The following is a 19356-nucleotide window of genomic DNA, read 5'->3' on the forward strand; positions in this document are numbered from 1 at the left end:
GTTCATGAATCTTAACCTGCCTTCGGGTTCCTCCTACCCTGCTTGAATTGAGTTCCTGTCCTGACTTCCTTTAATGGTGAACTGTGATCTGGAAGTGTAAACCAAATAAATCCTTTCCTCCCCAAGCGCTTTGGTCATGATGTTTTACCACAGTTATGGTAAACCCTACTACAACAGTGGCCAAGGATCCCCAATGCTAACGATCAAAAATGCAAGGACAATGAAAGTCCCAAATGCCAACAACAAAGACGGCCCTACCTCACAGCACACACACACTTGATTCCAAATGGATCAAAGCTTTACACGGAAGAGTTAAAATTCTACAATGCTCAGAAGAAAGCTGAGTGTAGTGACACACGCTTTTAATCCCAGCACTTGGAGAGCAGAGGCTGGTGGATATCTGTTAGTTGGAGGCCAGCCTGGTCTACATAGTGAGTTCCAGGGCAGTTAGGACTACATAGAGACTCTGTTTCAAAAAAAAAAATAATAATAACACAACAAAAGTCTCAGAAAACCTTGAGTAAATCTCTGTGCCTTAAATTAAGCAGTGTGTGTTTATATGCATATATACACATATATAATTAGTATATTAGGAATGATACCAACAGCACAAGAAACAAAATAAACATGTAACTGGACTTTATGAAGATGAAAAACCTTGGGGCTGGTGAGATGGTTCAGTGGGCAAAGGCATCTGCTGCTAAAACTTCCCATCTGAGTTCAATCCCAGGACCTGGACAGTGGAGGGAGCGAATGGATTCTTGAAGGCTTATCTTCTGACTTCCTTACATGAGCGCGTGATAGATATGCGTCTAAGTTTACTCTTGTCCATGTGGGCATCTGGTCTCCGAGCCCCGTCTGTTGAGGCTGCCGTCTTTTCTCCAGTGTGTATGTCTGGGATCTCGGTCAGATGTAGCTGGCTGTAGCTATGTGCACTCACGTTTGAGCCTGTTTAGTTCCGTGGATGCACATCTGTTTTTCTGCCAGTACAAGACTATTTCCATTGCTATATCTCTGTAAGACAGCTTGGAATGCAGGATTTCTTCATATTTTTCATCTAGGATGATGTTAGCTGTGGGCTTATCATATACTTTTATTATGATCATAACAGATCTTTTTATTATTATTAAAACTTTATTACAAAGCCAGGTGGGTGGTGGTGCGTGCCCTAATCTGAGCAGCTGGGAGACAGGCAAGCAAATTTCTGAGTTTAAGACCAGGCTGGTCTACAGAGTGAGTTCCAGGACAGCCGGGGCTACACAGAGAAATCTTCAAAAAAAAAAACAAAAAAAAAAACAAAACAAAAAAAAAAACAAACCAACAACAGCAAAGTTTATTATGAAAAACTTATAAAAAAAAAACACACAGTGAAGTTAACCAGACCCAAAGCTTACCCATCTCAGTGAACAGCTGTGAAGCTTCACGGTAGATCTTACACTTTCCTTACACTTAACTACCGAGAGAGAGAGAGAGAGAGGGAGAGAGAGAGAGAGAAGGAGAGAGAGAGAGAGAGAGGGAGAGAGAGAGAGAGGAGAGAGAGAGAGAGGAGAGAGAGAGAGAGAACGAACGAACTAGAAAAAGAATTAACTTTATATCCTCTTTCATGACTCAAAGGTTCATTATCTACATTCAGTCCTGCATTCAGTTTGCAGTATTTTATTGGATTTTTTTCATCTACACCCCTACACCCATCAAAGATATTTGCTTATATCAGAGATATTGTTGTTGCCGACATGGTTTTGGTATTAAAGTAATACTGGCTTCATGGAAAGAAGCTGTTTTTATTTTTTTAAATTTAAGTATTGGCTGTAGGTCTGTGAAAGTCTAGTGGAATTTTCTTGGGAATCCATCTGGGCCTAGGCCCTTTTCCTTTGTTTAAGATTTCTTTTTCCCACTGTTCCAATCTCCTTATTTGCTATGGGTCTTTTTGGGAGGGTTTGGTAGCACAATGTTACAGGTCTGTTCAAGTTGTCGCTCTCAGTTTACCTTTGGTAATTTGGGCTAATGTAGAAATCCATCCATTCCTTTTTTTTTTTTTTTTTTTTTTTGTAAATTTTTTTTTTTCAGAGCTGAGGACTGAACCCAGGGCCTTGTGCTTGCTAGGCAAGCGCTCTACCACTGAGCTAAATCCCCAACCCCCTCCATTCCTTTTTTAAATAAAAAACTATTCATATGAGCATTTTGCTTGCACGTATGCGCACCACACGTGTGCCTTGTGCACTTCTTTAGAGTTTCTAACTTAATGGGGAAGAGGTTTTTAAATATTCCTTTATAGTACTCTAAATTTCATTGGTGTTGTGATGGTTCCATTCAACTCTATTAATTTGAATCACATCTTTATTTTTGTTGGTTTTGGTTTTGGTTAATTGGTTAGCTGGATCTGCCAATGGCTTGTCAAAGAACCAGCTCTTAGATTCATTGATTTTTTTTCTTTCAATTTCATTAATTTATGTTGTTTTTTTCCTATGTATTTCTCTCTCCTCAATTTTGGTTTGTTCTTGCTTTTACAAATCATGGAATTACATCATTAAGTCATTTATTTGTGGGTCTTTTTTCTTCAGATTTTTAATAGGTAGAGTTAGTCCCTCATAGGACTCCATTCAATGTATCCAGAGACCTCATTTTCAGTTTTGACTTCAGGATTAAAACCTTTTGCTGATCCTTTAGGCACATGTATTACTTAGTAATGTGCTGTTTACCCTTCACCAATTTGTGTGATCTCCTGGGATATGTTTGTTATTGAGCTGAAGCCTTATTGCACTGTGGTTAGATTACACTAACTTTTTTCAATTTTTCTGAACTTGTTAAGATACATTTTGTGTCAAATTATGATCTATTTTATTATTTTTATTTTTTATTTTTGAGACAGGGTTGGAGTAAAAGTGTGGACTACCACCTCCTGGCCAATATGATCTATTTTAGGTATTTGGCCTGCTGTGTAGAATGTATATTCTTTAGTGAAGATGACCTGTCTTCTGGAGAAAGCAGGGTACAGAAATCTCCCACTAATACAGAACTGGCGAATCTGTATCTTTAAGTTAATGGCTGTTTCTTATGAAATTGGGTGTGTTAGAGTTTGGTGCATGCAGAACTGTAATGTATTGGCGGCCGACTGTTCTCTTGATTAGGATGAAGAGCCTTTGTCTTTAATTCCACCACTTGGAAGGCAGAAGCAGGCAGATCTCTGAGTTCAAGGCCCACCTGGTTCACATAGCAGGCTAGGACTGCACAGAAGACAGTCTCAAAAATAAGACAAGGTGAAAAGGCAGTGGCGCCCCTCCCTTCCTGTTTGCATTTGCTGGGATCCTTTTCTCCATCCTTAAGCTTTAAGGTGGCCCCAGTCTATAAAGCGGAGTTCTCAGTCCATCCAGCTACCCACTGTCAAGCATGGGAGCTGAGGTCAAAGGTGAGCGCTGGCTCCAGTGGTTGGTTCTCTGCATTCATCCTTTTGTGCTTCCGTAATCACAGTTTCACTTGCTTCCCATTATCCTCGGCCTTCTCCAGTCTCAAGTATTGATTGCTTCAGGTATTCTCTGTAGGGCAATTTGGTGGACGTGAATTCTTCTGGCTTGTTTATAATACGGAACATTTTTCTTTCTCCTTCAACTATGGCAGAAAAATTTGCTGAGTATCCATGGTCTTTTAGACCTTGAAGTCCCCTGGTCCGGACTCTTCTGCTTTTTACAATTTCCATTGAGAAATTAGTTGTCGTTTTGATAGGTTTTTTTTTCCTTTACATGTTCCTTCCACTCCTAGTCTCCCTAAGAGTTTTATTATGAAGCCATATTGGATTTTGTCAAAGGTGTTTTCTGCATCTATTGAGATAATCATGTGATTTTTTTTTGTCTTTAAGTAGACACTAACAAAACTTCATGTGCATGAACAGAAACCTCCCAGGTTGAGGCCAGGGCGTTAAGAGACCACCAAAATAATACAGGCTAATGCTGCTGCCCTTAGCTGCCTAACAGAACCTGAAGGTAAGACCTTACTGCTGAAGATGACAACAGCTATCTTCATATGATGATGAGGAAGAGACCTCTGGAGAGGGCAGGGGGGGTGGAAATGATGTGAACACAGTACTCTCATGCAGACGTCTCAAAAAAGCAAAAGAAACGAAGACAGCCAGTGACGGCACAGAGCCCTCAGGAACCACTGGTGAGTGTAAATGGTGCCACCATTCGACAGTTTAGTTCATAGAGAGAAGTTACTATATGCATCAGTGATTAGCAAAACCAGTTATCTGCACAAAAACTCAAGCACAGATATTCACAGCAGCCCTAAGGTAGGAACAGACCAAACATCAATAATGGACCCATGGACACAGGCCTTGGTGGCGCCTTTAGTCCCAGGACTCGGGAGGCAGAGGCAACCTGTGCACAACCACTTGGTTTTTATGGGTGGTGTGGAGTCCAATCAGTCCTCATAACTGCATGGCTAGTGCTTTATCTGCGGAGCGGTTCCCCTCGTCCTCTGCTGTGATTTTTATGTGCAATACACAGGAATGAAGCATTGGTATTACAATACGGAAGAATCTTAAAACAGAGGCAAGGGGTTGGGGATTTAGCTCAGTGGTAGAGCGCTTGCCTAGCAAGCGCAAGGCCCTGGGTTCGGTCCCCAGCTCCGAAAAACAAAAAAACAAACAAACAAACAAAAAAAACAGAGGCAAAGAAGCCAGCAACAAAAGGCCACATTCAGCCAGGAGTGGTGGCACATGCCCTTAATCTCAGTACTGAAGAGGCAGAGGCAGGAGGATCTCTGTGCGTTGGAGACCAGCTGGCATTGCCACATCTCAACAAAACAAAACAAAAACAAAAACCACAGACCCAATTATTCTAAAAAACACAAACATGGAGATAGAAAGTGGACTTAGAGGTGGCTGGGCAGTTTGTCTGAGGATAATAAAGTTCTGGAAGCAGATGGTGTCATTGGTCAAGCTCTGTGCATAAAGTAGGGGGACTGCATAACATGTGAGTTAGGGTCCAACAGAGCCAGTCCACAGAGTTTTATCAGGAGGTGGACATTTGTATTAAACAGCATATCACGAAAGAGCAGATTCCTGAAGGCATTACAAAGTACATAGCACCACCAGGGACACATGCACTGCTCAAGCACTGACCTGCGACCAGATGAGTGGCTGCCCCAATCTGACTCCAATGCGGGTACACCATCCCGAAGGGATTCCTCCCACCCTCAGCAAGAACTTACAACTTGGACTAGGTTAGCTGTTTGTTTGTTTGTTTGTTTGTTTTCAAGACAGGGTTTCTCTGTCTTGAAACTCACTCTGTAGACCAGGCTGGTCTCAAACTCACAGAGACCCACCTGCCTTGCCTTCTGAGTGCTGGCATTAAGAAGCGCACCGCCATGCCTGGCAACTAGGTTAGCTTTCAGCTCGTGCTGCTCTCCCTGCGCTGCCTCCTGAGTGAGGATTACAGGTGTGCATCTCCTCATCTGGCTTTTTGTTCTCGTTTGTCAAGCAGTCTTGCTCTGTACTTCATACTGGCCTCGGTCCTGTTTATGTCTTCCAAGTGTTGCAATTACAGGTGTGGTACCACACGTGTGGTTAAAACAGTTGGGCTCAAACCCTGGCCTCCCCTGGCCTCCTGGAGAGTACTTAGTGCATCCTTCCCTTGTTACACACAGATAAAAAAGCTCTAATTCTACTCAGACTTAAGCCTGCCCTTCTTCCTATCCCAGTGAGCTCTGAAAGGGAAGGAAGGAGCTGATGGCCAGAGGGGACCATGCGCATTCGCCACACCCACACCCTTTTACTTCAGTGCATAATTAAATTGATTTGCAAACTTCTCGTGCTTCTTCTGGTCCATCTGGTTCATGGCAGCAACTACTCTCTGCACAGCTCCTCTGTGGAGAGAGCACAGTGAGATGTGACTAAGGACCTGACAGGACTCTGGGGTCCTAGACTGGCTTGCTGCCTGTGGACCTCATAAGGCTCGGTGGGACTTCTGTAAGGTAGTGTTCAGACAGCAGGGGTCTCCAGTCTGTTACCCACAAGTCTTGGCTATGTCTCCTTGCAGCTGAAGGCAGTTCCAAGAACCCATGCTCGCTAATCCCAGGCTGCACGCTAGGGCGAAGGCACAATTGAACATGGGTTGCAGGTGCAGGGGTAAAGGCCCCCAGAAAGGGCTGTAGGAAATCGCAGGAGGCCCATGTGGACTAGCCTCCACCCCAACCCAAGGCTGACCACTAAGGAGCTTACTAACCAGTGCTACGATAAAGTATCTGGCCCCAGCCGTGCCCAATGCCATGCCTGCCTTCTCTGAGTCACTCCTACAGATGGCATAGCACTAACCCAGCATGGCACAGCAAAGCCAGCACTTGGCCTCTGAGGGCCACTTTACTGTAACCAGCTCTATGTACAGAGAGGTGGCTGTGGACTCCGACTCAGAGTGCTCAGGGCACACAGCTGCAGCTCTGTTCCCAACCAGCTCTTGGCATGGCCTGTCACTGCTCAGGGCTTGGGGTCACTTGCGACAGCTGATCTTGGTTATTACTTTGACTAATACAGTCACCAGAAGCTCTCAGCAACTTAATGGCTCTCCCCCAACACATCCTAGACCAAAGCCTGAGGCCTTGGGACAGTGAGTAGCTCTTACTTGGCAAAGACCTTCTTCTCAAGGCGGGCTCGGGCAGTGTTGGCACGTTCTCGAAGGTCAGTGAGGTTGGGGTGCTTCTTCTTTTTCCCTTTGCCCTTCTTGCTATACTTGGAGGAACCGAGGTCCACCCCTGTGGCTGCCTCCACGTCCTTCATAAACTCAGGGTCCTGCCAATCTGAGCACAACTTGAGAATTTCAAAATATGTCTGTCATAAACCAGGGGTGCCCCTTGTGGGTTTCTTCTGGATGAAGGGCTGGAGCCTGCTACTGCAGGCCCTGGCGCCATCGTCTGAGAGGGTCTGTGCTGAGTGCCATGGCCACCTTGGGACGCGATCCCCCCAGAGACATCTCTTCCCTTATTCCCTATTCTGTCTGGTGTGCTTGCTTCTCCCTCAGTGGACATGCCCCTCTCTCAGGCCTATGGGTGAGCCAGGAGGAATCCTTCTGTCACTGACTCCCCCAGTATCCCAAGGGTGCCCTCCACTTGAACAGGCTGGAAGGATCCGGGCAGGCCTACCCCACAGCCACTACTCCTACATTCCTGACCATTCAGGTAGGCAGTACTCAGGCCTTTGGCCATGGAGTCAGTGTCTACAGGCCACTTCCCTACCAGTCAGGCCAACTGTGCTGCCTTCAGACATAACTGGAAGCTAATTGGCATGTGAAGCAAGGGTATCCAGAGGTGAGACACATGGCAGGCTACAGATGAGTTCTCTGGTTCACAGGAAGTGTGATTATGGGCCTCCGAGTGCAGAGCGGTTCCCCCACCTGTAAGCTGGTCACTGCCTGTTGTAGCCACAAGGGTCTGTGGAAAGAGGGGACCTGAACAGTACCTGACCCACTGAGCAGCCTCATCTGATCAGGGCGTGATCACTGCTCACATGTAGGGCTGCTGGGATTGTTAGGCATGTAAATAAGCACCAGGCCCTTCTGGGAGTCAGCGCCCAGGACTCCTGAGTTCCCTCCTCAGTCTCTGCTGGCCCATCTCCACAGGCTCCCCTAAGCTCCATTAGGCGTGACACCGGTCCAGCCTGGCTTGCGAAAGTCAGTCTAGTGAATCAGATAAAGGCAAAGTAAACCTAACTCTCCAGGCCTATGGGTGAGCCTAGCAGGCCTAGCCTGGCATTCCTTACTACAAGGGCATCCACATGCCAAAGAGGTCCCATGGGCTGGGGCAGAGTGGACAGGGAACAGTGCCTGGAAACGGGGTGGCAGCAAAGCCAGACTGTGAGACGGGCATGTCCACTGAGGGAGAAGCAAGCACACCAGACAGACAGATAGCATGGCCTCTCCAAGCTGATTTTTTTGAAGTGAAGGAACTCAGGACTGCACGATTCAGATACAGGGACGATTAATCCAAGATTAAGGAAAACTGTCTAAACAGTTTATCTCCCAGTAATAAGAAGGCGTCACAGTTTAGGAACCTGGTGAATGGAGCAATTGTTTAAACACAACGAAAAAATGCTGGCATCCAGTGGAGATGGAATGAGCACCTCAGGAAAATGAAGGAGCAATTTAAAAGCCTTTGAAGAAAATCAATAGATGCTGGGGCTATGCGGCCTTCCTGGGCGCTGAAGGGCCCTGGAGCACCGTGTGCATTGTCACCGAGGTTAGCACCAGGGAAAAGAAAATTGCCCTGTGTGCGAGGGAGGCGGGATCAATACTGCAGTTAGTAAAGAGATGCTATTTCACATCTGACTGGCCAGCACCGGGCTTGGCCCGTGGCCTGATACCTGTTTGTTAACAAGCCACCGAGGGCTGGAAAACTAGATACTCTGCAGGGTTGACACAAAAATAGGCACTTAATTTGCTCTTGAGTGTGAGCCACCAGGGAAGGTTTCTCCCGCAGATGAACAGGTCAGGCCCTCCCCACCGCTATACGACCCAGACAAGTATCTGGACACAAGCTGAAACAGGTATTTGTGCCGTATAACCACAGGGCAAGAAGCTGTGAAGGGGCCTGCAGACATGTCCCCTTCACAGAAGGGCCCTCCATGGGCTGACAACAGCCCCCAGAATGGGTGTAAACACCAGACTGAGTCTGAGCCCCCATGGAGGTGTTGGGGGAGCTGGGGCAGGGTGAGTCAGAGTTGGCAGACGAGACCACCTTGACGCTAAGCACAAGAGCTGGATCAGGAGAGACAGCCTGCTGCAATCCCATCATCTGCTCAGGAAGCAGGGGTAAGAACCAGAACCTCAGCGGCTGAGTGCTTACCTACCATACGGAAGGCTCTGGGTTAGTCCCTTAGTGCAGATGTTGACATGGTAGTGTATGGAGTCAGGAGTATCCACATTCCTGTGGTGAGCCTTAAATACCTCACGAGCCATGTGTACCCAACCTTGCCCATGGAGCCTCCAACTTGCTTCTCAGTTACAAACAGAACTTGCAACTTGGTGACCAGGGCGATGCCTGCAGTCCCTCTCCTGCTCCCACACACCTACCTGGATGTGCCCGTTGCTGCTGAAGCTGCTGCCTCTGTTCACGGGCTCTGTCTTCAGGGTTGAGAGGCTGCCCCTTGTCATCTCTGGGGATGATCTTCCCATGGAACGGGCACTATACAAAAAGCACAGAGCAGCTGATGGCCAGGAGATCGCACAAATAGCTCTAGGGGAGGGTGGTACAGCCAAGCCCCCTAATCATGTGCCCTCCCCACAGAGGGGGAGATCTGGGGAGAGACAGCATCAGGAGTCTAAGAACTGGTCTATTTATCCAAAGCAATTTCTCTCTATTCTGCTACCTTTGGTATGCATGCATGTACTTCCCCAACCTTGTGTGTCAGTCCTCACACGGCTCTAGCTGCAGAAGAGTGGTCTGGCTACTGTAGATGGTCTCTCAGAGTCAGTGTCAGGGCTCAGGACAAACAGCTCCACACACGGTCCCCTGATGGTCACTGGCTAAGCACTTATGACACTACTTATAAACCTTCCTCTACAGGGCTCTTCAGAACACAAACATCCCTGGTCTAGAATGGAGGGAAAGAGGGCCAGCATTTCCCAGGCCACTAGTTGTGGCCCACCCTCTCCCCGGGTAGGCACAGCTTTATGTCCATGCCCTTGCCTACTGGCCTTACCTTCAGCCGATCCTGGCGCTCGCAGAGCCTGCCATTAGGCCTGAGGGCCCGGCACTTGTGCTGCACAGGCTCGAATTTCCCAGAAAAGGTAATGTGTCGGCTGTGGAGCATCTCAGAAACATGGGCACTGTCCACCTCTTCCTCTACCTCGTGGGGTTTCCAGAAGCGGTGTTGAGAGTCGGATCTGCAAGGAGCACCAGAGATCCTCAAAGCAACTACTCTGGACCAGAAGAAGGGGGCTGACCCAATCCCAGTGCACCCCAATTAACTCTCAATCCTAGGGAGAATACTTGCCCTGGTGGCCGTGAGGCCTTCCTAGACCAGAGAACATGACCACTACAACTGGGTTCAAATCCTGATGCTCACGAACCAGCCAAAGATGGTGGGTATAACCGCTAGCCTAAGGCTAGATTCCTGTTGCAAAGCAGGGCAGCAGCTCCAGGGCCTTGAGGCCATGGCTTTGAAGTAATATGAGTCCATGTCAAGGGTCTCTTTGACACTGAGTGGGTGAATAAAGCTCTGACGTTGACAAGGTACCAATGTAGCAGAGGAAGAAGCGTTTGTAAATTCAAACCCAGTCTTCACTCAGTGTTAAGGGCTCCAAAGGATGGAGTTTTGCCTGTGGCCACCACCAAACCTTTTTTCCCCTTTTTTTCTTGACAGTGCTCGGGACTGAACTTAGGCCCTCGTGTATGCCCTATACCAGTTAGCTCCAGTCAGTCAGTCCATCACCAGACCTTATGAAGGCCACTTTTCCCTGAATGTCACTCTGTGGCAAAGGCTCGACCTTCTGATCCAAAAGCACACAGCAGGTTCTTTGGGCTCTGCGCATGGTGCCAGCTGCCTCATGAGCTGGCAGGGCTGTGAGGATCCTGACTAGTCTTGGCTATAGCTGGGTGAAACAGCACAGGCCAGGGAACTGAAACGGAATCAGCAATACAGGCTGGTTATGACGTGAACTCGGGGAAGTCTCTCAGAGCCAGCCTAGCTGCACCAAGAGTTAACATCATGGAGCCTCAGGGCAAAGCCCTGAACCAGGACTCTCCCATGGAGGCCTGGCTCCCTTCCTTAGGCTTCTCAAGGCTCCAATCCCTGCCTCATAAGCTTAGCACCCAGGCAGCTCAGGCTGAGGGTCACACGTCATTAGCTCCACTGGTCTCAGTCTCCAGTGCTGGCTCCTAAGTGCAATGCCAACAAATGCAGCCTGGGCTCTTCCAGCCACCCACCTCCCTCCTCCTTGTAGGTAAGTTCTCACCTGTACGCCTAGATGTGTCTTTCTCCCTCTACCTTCCACTAGCTATCTGCAGCCTGGCTATCTGTGCTGGGGTAGTCCTACTCAGAAGGCTCTTGGGGAACAAGAATCCAGATTCTGACCCAGTTCACCCTAGGCCCATCTGTCTCCAGCATCTTGAGGAGCCACACTTGTATAGCTACTCCCTCACCTGAGTCACAGATAACCTCCGTGGGTATTCCTGAAGAAGCGATAGTAAGGCTCAAGTCCCAGCGTCCTACAGGCCACAGAATAGACATTTAAGGCCAGGCTGTGCTTTGAGCCCTAGGAACCAGATACCTTAGACTCACTTAAGAATCTTCCCAGCTGTTAGCTGCTCCTGGCCCCAGTAGCACAGGTCCACTCCGAAGGGCACCATGGGTGCTCGGGCTCGCTCCGCTTGCTTCTGGGCTTCTTCTGGTCCCAGAGGTCCCCTGAAAACAGAGCAGCACTTGTGGGCTGCCCACCCCTGTGGCTATTTGCCTTTCCCTCCCACATCCCAGTGCAGGCCAGAAGCCTGGGTCAGCATTAATGTCCTGTTGGACCTGAGCTGACAGGCTGGCTGCTGCTGTCCAGCAAACGAGCTGGCCCTGCGAGCACTGGCTCTGATCTGTGATGTGAACCTGCTTGAAGTCACCTGGAATTTCCTGTGAGAACATGGCGTGGCCGCAGGACCTCCAGAGGACTGCTACAGGTCCAGCTGAGCACCATGCCCCACATTGGCAGGTGCTAGTTGGCTAGGCCACACACATTCCAGGATACCTCTCAAAGGAGCATTCCTGGGCAACCTATTCCGGCCAGCCAGTGCTGCAGACAGGTGGTGGCAGTATTAGGCTGTGGGCCCAGTAACATGGGACATCTAGAATCACCTGGTAGAGGAGGAGGAGGGAGATGACAAGCAGTCCTGGAGCCGCAACATCTGGGCAGCTGCAGAGGTGGGGTCTGAGGCCTCCTCTTCCCTTCTCCTCCTGGTCCTCTCCTGTACGCTACATACAGCTGTATGTTTCTCCAGAGTCTTCAGTGGGGCCTTTGGCTCCAGCCCTGAAACAACACATGTCTAACATTGCTCTGTAACCCAGGGAAGACTGGGGGAGCAGCATGTGGTCAGGTCTCAGAGGCATCCATGCATGAAAGCACTTACTCCTGCAATAGCACAAGAGATGCCTGTCATCGCAGCTTGTCAGATAGAGGGAACATTCTTAAGTAAGGCACAGGGCAAGGACTACGGTGGCCCTAGCCTACAGGGACCGTTACCAAGAGCCTACCCAAAGTTGTTCACAGCACAGGCTGATGACACTATCATCTCTGCCCATAGTTTCCCACAGTGAGAGGCTGGATGTCTGTGTAATACCTGCCATGCCAAAGAGAGGCTACCTTCCCCTTGACAGGGGCCCTTTCTTCACTGAGCAGGGAACAAAGCAACCCAGCCTTTATATGAAGGTGACAATTCAAGTTGAGTGGTTTTTCTCCCCTGTGCTGTCCTCAGAAGAAACACCCACCATGACAGTTCCCAACTTCTGCCCAAAACTTCAAAAGCCACAAGGGTGGCTACAGCTAGGCCTGGGTCATGTGGCTGCAGTATGTTTTCTGTGACTGTGGAGCAGATGTCAGGGCCCTGACCACAGGATGCCATCCTGAAATATCTACCCCTCTTCCTACCAGCTAGAGGAGGTTATGATGTTGACACCAGGATTTCTATGGGACATGGCAGATGACACCAATCTTAGCCCAGCGTTCACTCTCACATTCCAAAGGCCGAATCCTGCCACTTTGCTTCTGCCCACTTCTGGGTCTGGCTTGTTGTATACAGGGCCACTGTCAGAACTGGGACTCCAGAGGCACCGTCCACTTGTTACCCGGCTTCTCTGAGACTGGGTAGACTCCACAGCTGAGATAGGGCAAGAGGGGAAACCAGCCGGGGAGGAGAGTACAGCAGTGCTGTGAATACACTGCACAGCACCATTCTAGCAGTCAGAAGGGAAAAGGCTGTGAAAGACCTCTTCTATCAGAGTTGAGGAGCAGGGGTGCTGGAGAGATGGTCCAGCACTTAAGAGCGCTAGCTGTTCTTTCAGAGGACCCAGGTTCAGTTCCCAGTACTGCCTGGTAGCTTACAACTGCCTGATTCCAGGCCCTTCTTCTGGCCTCCTCAGACACTAGGCACACACATGGTGGACAAACATACAAGCTGGCAAAACACCCATCACATAAAATAAAAATTAAAGAAAAGGTGAGATCAGGAAACGTTGCAGAGGAGTGGTTACTTGCTGGGTGCCTGCAGGGCAGAGGGACCAGTGTAGGGCATACGAGTGAGACTGCACAGCGCAGCGATGTGCGGGGCAGGCACAGGTCCTGGGGTTCTTCTGTCTGGAATTCCAGAGAAAAGAAAATGCAACTGGAACATAGGAGACAGTTGAAAAAACTCTTCAGTGCTCCTGCCTGCCAGAGGAGGTGAAGGGGCAAATATGGTGGAAAGAGGAAGTCAGATAACATTAACAAAGAGGAAGGCGCAGAGGTGAACATCCCAATGGCAGCCGCACTTCTAACCAAGAAGCAGATTCAGGGCCTAGAGGCAAAGCCATCTAGAAAGGCACAGGGAAGGGCTGGGGATGTACCTAGCGTGTGTAAGGCTGTGTGTCCTAGCCTCAGGACCACAAAGGAGAAAAGGAAAAAGAAAGTGATAGGAAGATGCACCGAGCTCACAGCTGAACACCCAGCTGAGCTGCCATGCCCACCACAGGTACAGGAGAGAGCCTTATGGACAAGAGACCTCACAAGACCCACCCCTTGCAGTTCTATCCTTAGCACAGGTGATCCATCAAGAAAAAGAAAATCTAAACCACAGTGCACATGACAACAATGAGTAAATGACTTTTGACATTAGAACATTAACTCAGTGGGTGCGAGGGTGGTCCACTGCCATGGAGGTAGGATAAGAGAGTCCTGATCACCTGTCTTTTGTCAAACAAACTAATAAATCTATGAGCAGATGGACTGAGAAAGTCAGATATGTTTAGCAAATAAACATCTATTGAGAGGCTAAAATAAAAAAGTTAAGAAACAATCAAAAGACATCTGAAGAAACAGGTTAATACCAGGAAAGTAGGTAAGTTTAAAAATAGTATAAAGAATACAGGAGGGTGTGACAAATGTGGATGGAACCTCGCCTAATAGTCAAAGTACAAGGTGGACCTCACTTGTCGTCCAGGAGGGCACTTGGGGCACTCAGGCAGGAGATTCTCAAGGCCAAGGCTAGTCTGGGTTACAAAGTAAGATCCTAAATCAAGCTTTAAAATGCTAAGCTAAGTTTGTGCATTACTATCTAGACTCAAGGTCAATGAGTGTTTTAGGCATGTGATATAGTTACGTGAGTCTAGTACCCAGAAGGCCTGAGGAAGGAGGATTTCAAGTTGAAGTCTGTGCAACAAAGAGACACCCATCAAGGAAGGCCAATGCACTCTACCTGAGGCCTTGGGATGGCAAAGCCTACAGCTCTGAGAGGCCACAGCCCTAAGTCACTAGGAGTTCTCGGCTCATCATGGACTTGCTGTAGCCAAGGTCAGCCTGACATGGCACAGAAAGGACCAGCTGCTCTTTGAGGCTTCCGGGGCCCTGAAGGCAATGGGACAAATCTGCTTGGCTGCCTGTTTCTCTACAAGTCTTACTGGTCCTAGACACAGCCATTTATCTGTGCTTTACTGGTGTTACTTTCAGGGTGGCTATGAGATACCTGATGCAGCCCAGAAAGCCAAAATATTTACTGTTCTGTGGTCTATATGGAACACTTGTCTCTGCTTTCGATCGCCCTGAGCATAAGTGACGGCCCCTGACTCCTGGATCCTCATGGGTGGGGAACAGAGGATGACAGCAGGGCCACTCTGAGAGGGTAGTGGAGTCACAGACAGCTACCTCCAGGCTCTGGAGTTCTGTAGTCCTAAGGTTTGGCCACACTGTGTATCAGAAGATACCAGGCTGCCCCTCCTCTGGTCTAAGTGTAAAAACAGTGTCCCATGTTAGGCAGTGGTGGCTCATAACTTTAGTCCTAGTACTTGGCAGCAGAGGCAGGTGGATCTCTGAGTTCTAGGCTAGCCTGGGCTACAGAGTTAGTTCCAGAACAGCCACGGATAGATACACAGAGAAACCCTGCCTTGAAAAAACAAAGACAACAACAACAACAAACAAACAAACAACAACAAACAACAATCAACAACAAAAACCAGTGTCCCAGGTTTCGGTGGCAAACATATGACCCCAGTGTCTATGTTACTGGCAATATGGAAGCCAGCAGGTTAGCCGAGCCCTGCATACATGCATACACAGCAGGGAGCCAAGGCTGGTAAGTGAACAATGTGACATTTAGATAGATACAATCGCAGCCAAAAGATCAATATGAGAATTCCTAAGAGTTACAAGAATGAAATATATTTTTCATTGATTTGTTGTTTTAAACCATTAAGAAGATGGGTAAGCGTGTTAGAGCAGGGTAAACACTCAGGGCACTGAACACACCACTGTTTTCACACCATCGTAGAAAATCAATCTCACTGACATATTTTCAAAGTTAAAACCCAAAAACCAGAGCACACTCCTCAGGCTGGAGGGTGCATGACCCTGAAAGAATGAGACATTACCCTGATGACCACCATGGCCCTGCTGCCTTACAGGGCCTGACTCTAGTAGTCCCCTGGCCAAAATTTACTCCCACGGTGGCTTTTAGAAAGAGTCATAAAAATGTCCAAAGCTCCTTTTTTTGTTTAAATTGGCCAAGTGGCACCTATTTGCCTGAAGCACTAAAGCAGACAGTGCGGGAGAGATGGATCGATAGGAGGAAATGGAGAGGCTGGGGCTCCGCACAAAGTTAGGCGGCCGCGCGCTGACACTATTGATTTTACCTAGTTCAGCTGGCCTTGTAATTAAAATGTAAATTTGAGAAAGAGATTATGTCCTGACAGAAATGGTAGGATTAAGGGGAAGATAAAAGCCCCTCAGTGAAAATTCAGAGAAAGAAATGAGAAAGAAAAAAGAGCCTGATTTCCTCAGCCGTGTGGATTTAGACTGAGTCTAACACTTCAGATTCGCCTGTGTTTAATTGGAAAAACAGTGATGGACTATAAACTAGCATTATGAACTGAACTCACTGCACACTGTCTGTCTGTCTGTCTGTCTGTCTGTCTGTCTGTCTGTCTGTCTGCCTGCCTGCCTGCCTGCCTGCCTGCCTGCCTGCTTGCCTGCCCGGAGCCTCCAGCCTCGGCTGCTGCTCTCAAGGGAGTCTCCATTTGGTATGATGATGAAGGATTCCCACCTTCTTTCTATCCGTGCCACAGGTCCTGCCCATGGGCCAGTGTCCCTCCTGCCCCAGCCCCTCCTGTGAACACTCCAGGAATTCTAGGTGTTGATATGTTGCTGGCCTCAAGGGCTCACCAAACCCTCCTTGGTTCCTGTGGCCCTCAGCCCAGTGGTGGCACCAACAGTCAGATTGTATGTACTTAATGTGGGGTCTCCCTGTACGCCCTGCCAACCCTCCCAGACTGCTAGGTTCTCTATTTGATGCCATTTGGAAAATACCAAAGAGCAGCTGGTTCAGTCCATACCGGCCACCACTGCCTTCTAGGTTTAAAACAGATGCCTAGAGCCCTCCAAGAGAGGGCTACACTCCAGACAATGGAGCAAGCCAGCAATGTCTCCGCTCTCTGTTAGGCTGAGATGAGGCCCCTTAGCAGCTTAGTGTATGTGGAAGGCTCTGAAGACAGTGACACAGGATGATGGGCCCTGGTGCAGGAGTTATGGACAACGTAGTTATTGCTCCTGTGTAAGAAGCGGCCCAACATGCAGTAGTGGGACCTGCAGCCTTCTATTGAAAAGCATGGACTAGTCTACATGAGGAACAGGTAGCAGGGCAGCACGGCTCTGTGGTGGGGCCTGAGGCAGGCTGGGATGACCACAAGCAGATGTGAGTTGTAAGTGCCAGACCAGAGCCACTTGTGACTTCCCTGTGTAGCCTTACAGCAGGTTGCTCACGGGTGTCCCAGAGAGTGTCCTGCGAGTGTGGAGGGAGACGCTTCACAGCGCTTTTATGACTCAGTTCCTTTTGCTGGACTCAAAAGGCCAACAGGCAGAAGCCGCCTAGACACGGGCAGACATAGGGCTATCTCTGATCAGGAGAGAAGGGATTTCTCTAGCCATCTCTATTTCCACTGGCGGCTGGAAAGGGTTTCACTGTGTGTTCCTATCTTCCAGCGTGACATTAAGGAAGCATCTATGAACACTGTCCTCACTGGCACCATCACTAGCCATTCCCAAGCCATGGGCCAAAGGCATCCTAGGATGAAAGGAATCTGCTTTGTTCTTTGAGGATAATCCCTGGTGTTGGCTTGTCGCTGCTGGATACAACCTGTAGCTGTTCAAAACCTGTGCAGAGTCAGACTTACCATGTCTTCTGGAAGGATATGGAACATCAGAACAGGATGCAAAGGCCCAAGCTAAAAAATTCTGGTGCAATCATGATCCCTGAATCAATGCTAGCTCCCAGGATGCCCTGGAGACTCCAAGAGCCAAAGTCAGTCCCCCAGCTTAAAACCAAAAGTGTGGCTTCCAAGGAGGGCAAAAGGAAGAACCCAGGTACACAGGTGGGTGCTAGCCACACTGCCTGGACCCTGAGAAGTATCCCTGCCTCACCTGCCCTCACTGCCCTTATTTCAGTCTGGTGGCCTCAGATACCACCACAGCCACACCAGCACCTTGCTAGACAAGGACCTCATCCAGGCAAGGGTAAAGACATAGGAGGTAAAGACCATCCTGGGCACAGGAGGATGGCCATGTCACCCCATGTATATCTGAAGCACTTGCTGGTGTTGGCCATGATGTATCTCCTACCAGGTAGAAAGGTAAGCTGGGAGACAATAAAATCCACCTCAGGTGGAGATTGGTGCTTGGAGAAGCATGTGAGTAGAGGTTTGGAAGGTCATGGGGTTTGCAGGCTGAAGAGAGCATCATGAGGCTGAGGCCTAGAGAAACTCTAACAGTTTCAAAACGCAGCATGGCAGGCTTGCCCACAAGCAGCAGGTGAGGCAATCGGGCATAAGAGGCCAGCTCTACTAGGCAGGGAGCTCTTCCCTGGGGCATCAGAATATTGGGGCTTCTGAAGCGTAGGCCAAACAAGGCCACTGTGCTCAGCCAAGGGGTCACCAGTAGCCGTTGAGTGTGGGAGATTCCTCCTGACAACCACACACTCATTGGTCCCCAAGCACCGAGTCTGCCCAGGAGACAGCACTAGGCAAAGGACTGAGGACTAAGGGTGGGTCTGCCTAGGCTAATTTGGCTTGACACCTCTCCCTAATGGGTCATAGCTTTGCACACAAGTCATCTAATCATCTAAACTCTCTTAACAGATTCAAATTACACCCCATAATACCAGTGCAAGTCCACTGTGTACTCCCCACAGACGCTAGATGACTTGTTTTTCCTTGCATCTTCATGGCGTAAGTGGTGCCTCAGGTCACCTGAGGCTGTGACCTGGGTCCTGGATCCCCTCTAAGTCTACACTTTCTCTCTGGAGGGCACAAGCCTAGGGTACAGAGTGCGGCTCTTAGAGCCTTCTTGGAAAAGAGGAGGCTCCTCATGGGAAGCGCCTGTCTGTCACAGTAGTGCTCTATGTGTGACAACTGCTTCTTGCTTGGGGCCCAGACAATCCTGTTTCAGAGGCCATGTCTGCGACCTCGCAGACACGAAGCCGGGATTCCTTTATCTCGCTATCTGCCTCTTCTCTGCCCTGGTGTGGGCTCTATGTGGACAAAGGCATCCCCAGCAGACTGCATGCATCCCTGACCCACAGCCAGAGCATCAAATGGCCCAGAAGGCCCTGTGTGATGTCCTGCCATGTCCTGGCCACAGGGTGACTCAGGGCACAAAGAGAAACTGTGCAAGTTAAATACAAGCAACAAATACTGACACAACAGCTGTACAAGGGAAGTTGACGGCTAACCTCCCTGGGTCAATGTCACAACCTAGAGGCATTGTCCAGAGTGGAACCTGTCTCTCCAGTACCCTTGATGCGCAGTCCCGCCTTTGTGGGCCCACAACTCACCATATTCAGCTCGTAGATGGTCGGGGATTCGAGGCTCGTAACCCTCTTTCTCTGGAACCTCCACGAAGTCCTGGTCCTCCTCCTCACTGTCCTCCAGTGCTTCTGTCTGTGGAAACATTCCCACGTACATACAAGGTCGCCAGCTCTCTCCAACGGCAGCTGTCCATGAACCGTGCACTGGTGTCACTTCCTACAGGGCTGTCTCCAGTTTAGGACTTCAGCAACACACGTTGATAGTCTTTAATTACAGGGTCTCTAAGGCTGTTCTTATTCTTAAGTCACAGTTCCTTTGCTTAGCTCCCACCTGGAGCCATTCCCTGACTA

The 19356-nt window shown here is 49.0% G+C and overlaps 1 protein-coding gene across 13 annotated transcripts in view; it reads right to left on the reverse strand.

Moving 5' to 3' along the window:
- Nucleotides 1–336: 336 nt before the first annotated feature.
- The window catches only part of Uvssa (UV-stimulated scaffold protein A), a 41266-nt gene continuing 22246 nt past the window's right edge, over nucleotides 337–19356 (reverse strand). For 10 of the 13 annotated variants that reach the window (XM_006251323.5, XM_063273306.1, XM_006251325.5 and 7 more), the window contains 7 exons: nucleotides 19033–19138; nucleotides 11822–11993; nucleotides 11264–11386; nucleotides 9683–9866; nucleotides 9054–9165; nucleotides 6612–6786; nucleotides 337–5859 (listed from right to left, as the gene is read on the reverse strand). In XM_006251323.5, the coding sequence (XP_006251385.1) occupies nucleotides 5766–5859; nucleotides 6612–6786; nucleotides 9054–9165; nucleotides 9683–9866; nucleotides 11264–11386; nucleotides 11822–11993; nucleotides 19033–19138 (966 nt within the window). In that variant the 3' untranslated portion in view covers nucleotides 337–5765. Of the gene's footprint in view, nucleotides 5860–6611; nucleotides 6787–9053; nucleotides 9166–9682; nucleotides 10602–11252; nucleotides 11387–11821; nucleotides 11994–19032; nucleotides 19139–19356 lie in introns of those variants that run through there. The other 3 variants (NM_001134558.1, XM_039092140.2, XM_039092138.2) reach the window with 3 other exon arrangements.

Source organism: Rattus norvegicus, chromosome 14, assembly GCF_036323735.1.
Source record: "Rattus norvegicus strain BN/NHsdMcwi chromosome 14, GRCr8, whole genome shotgun sequence".
Lineage (NCBI taxonomy): Eukaryota > Metazoa > Chordata > Mammalia > Rodentia > Muridae > Rattus > Rattus norvegicus.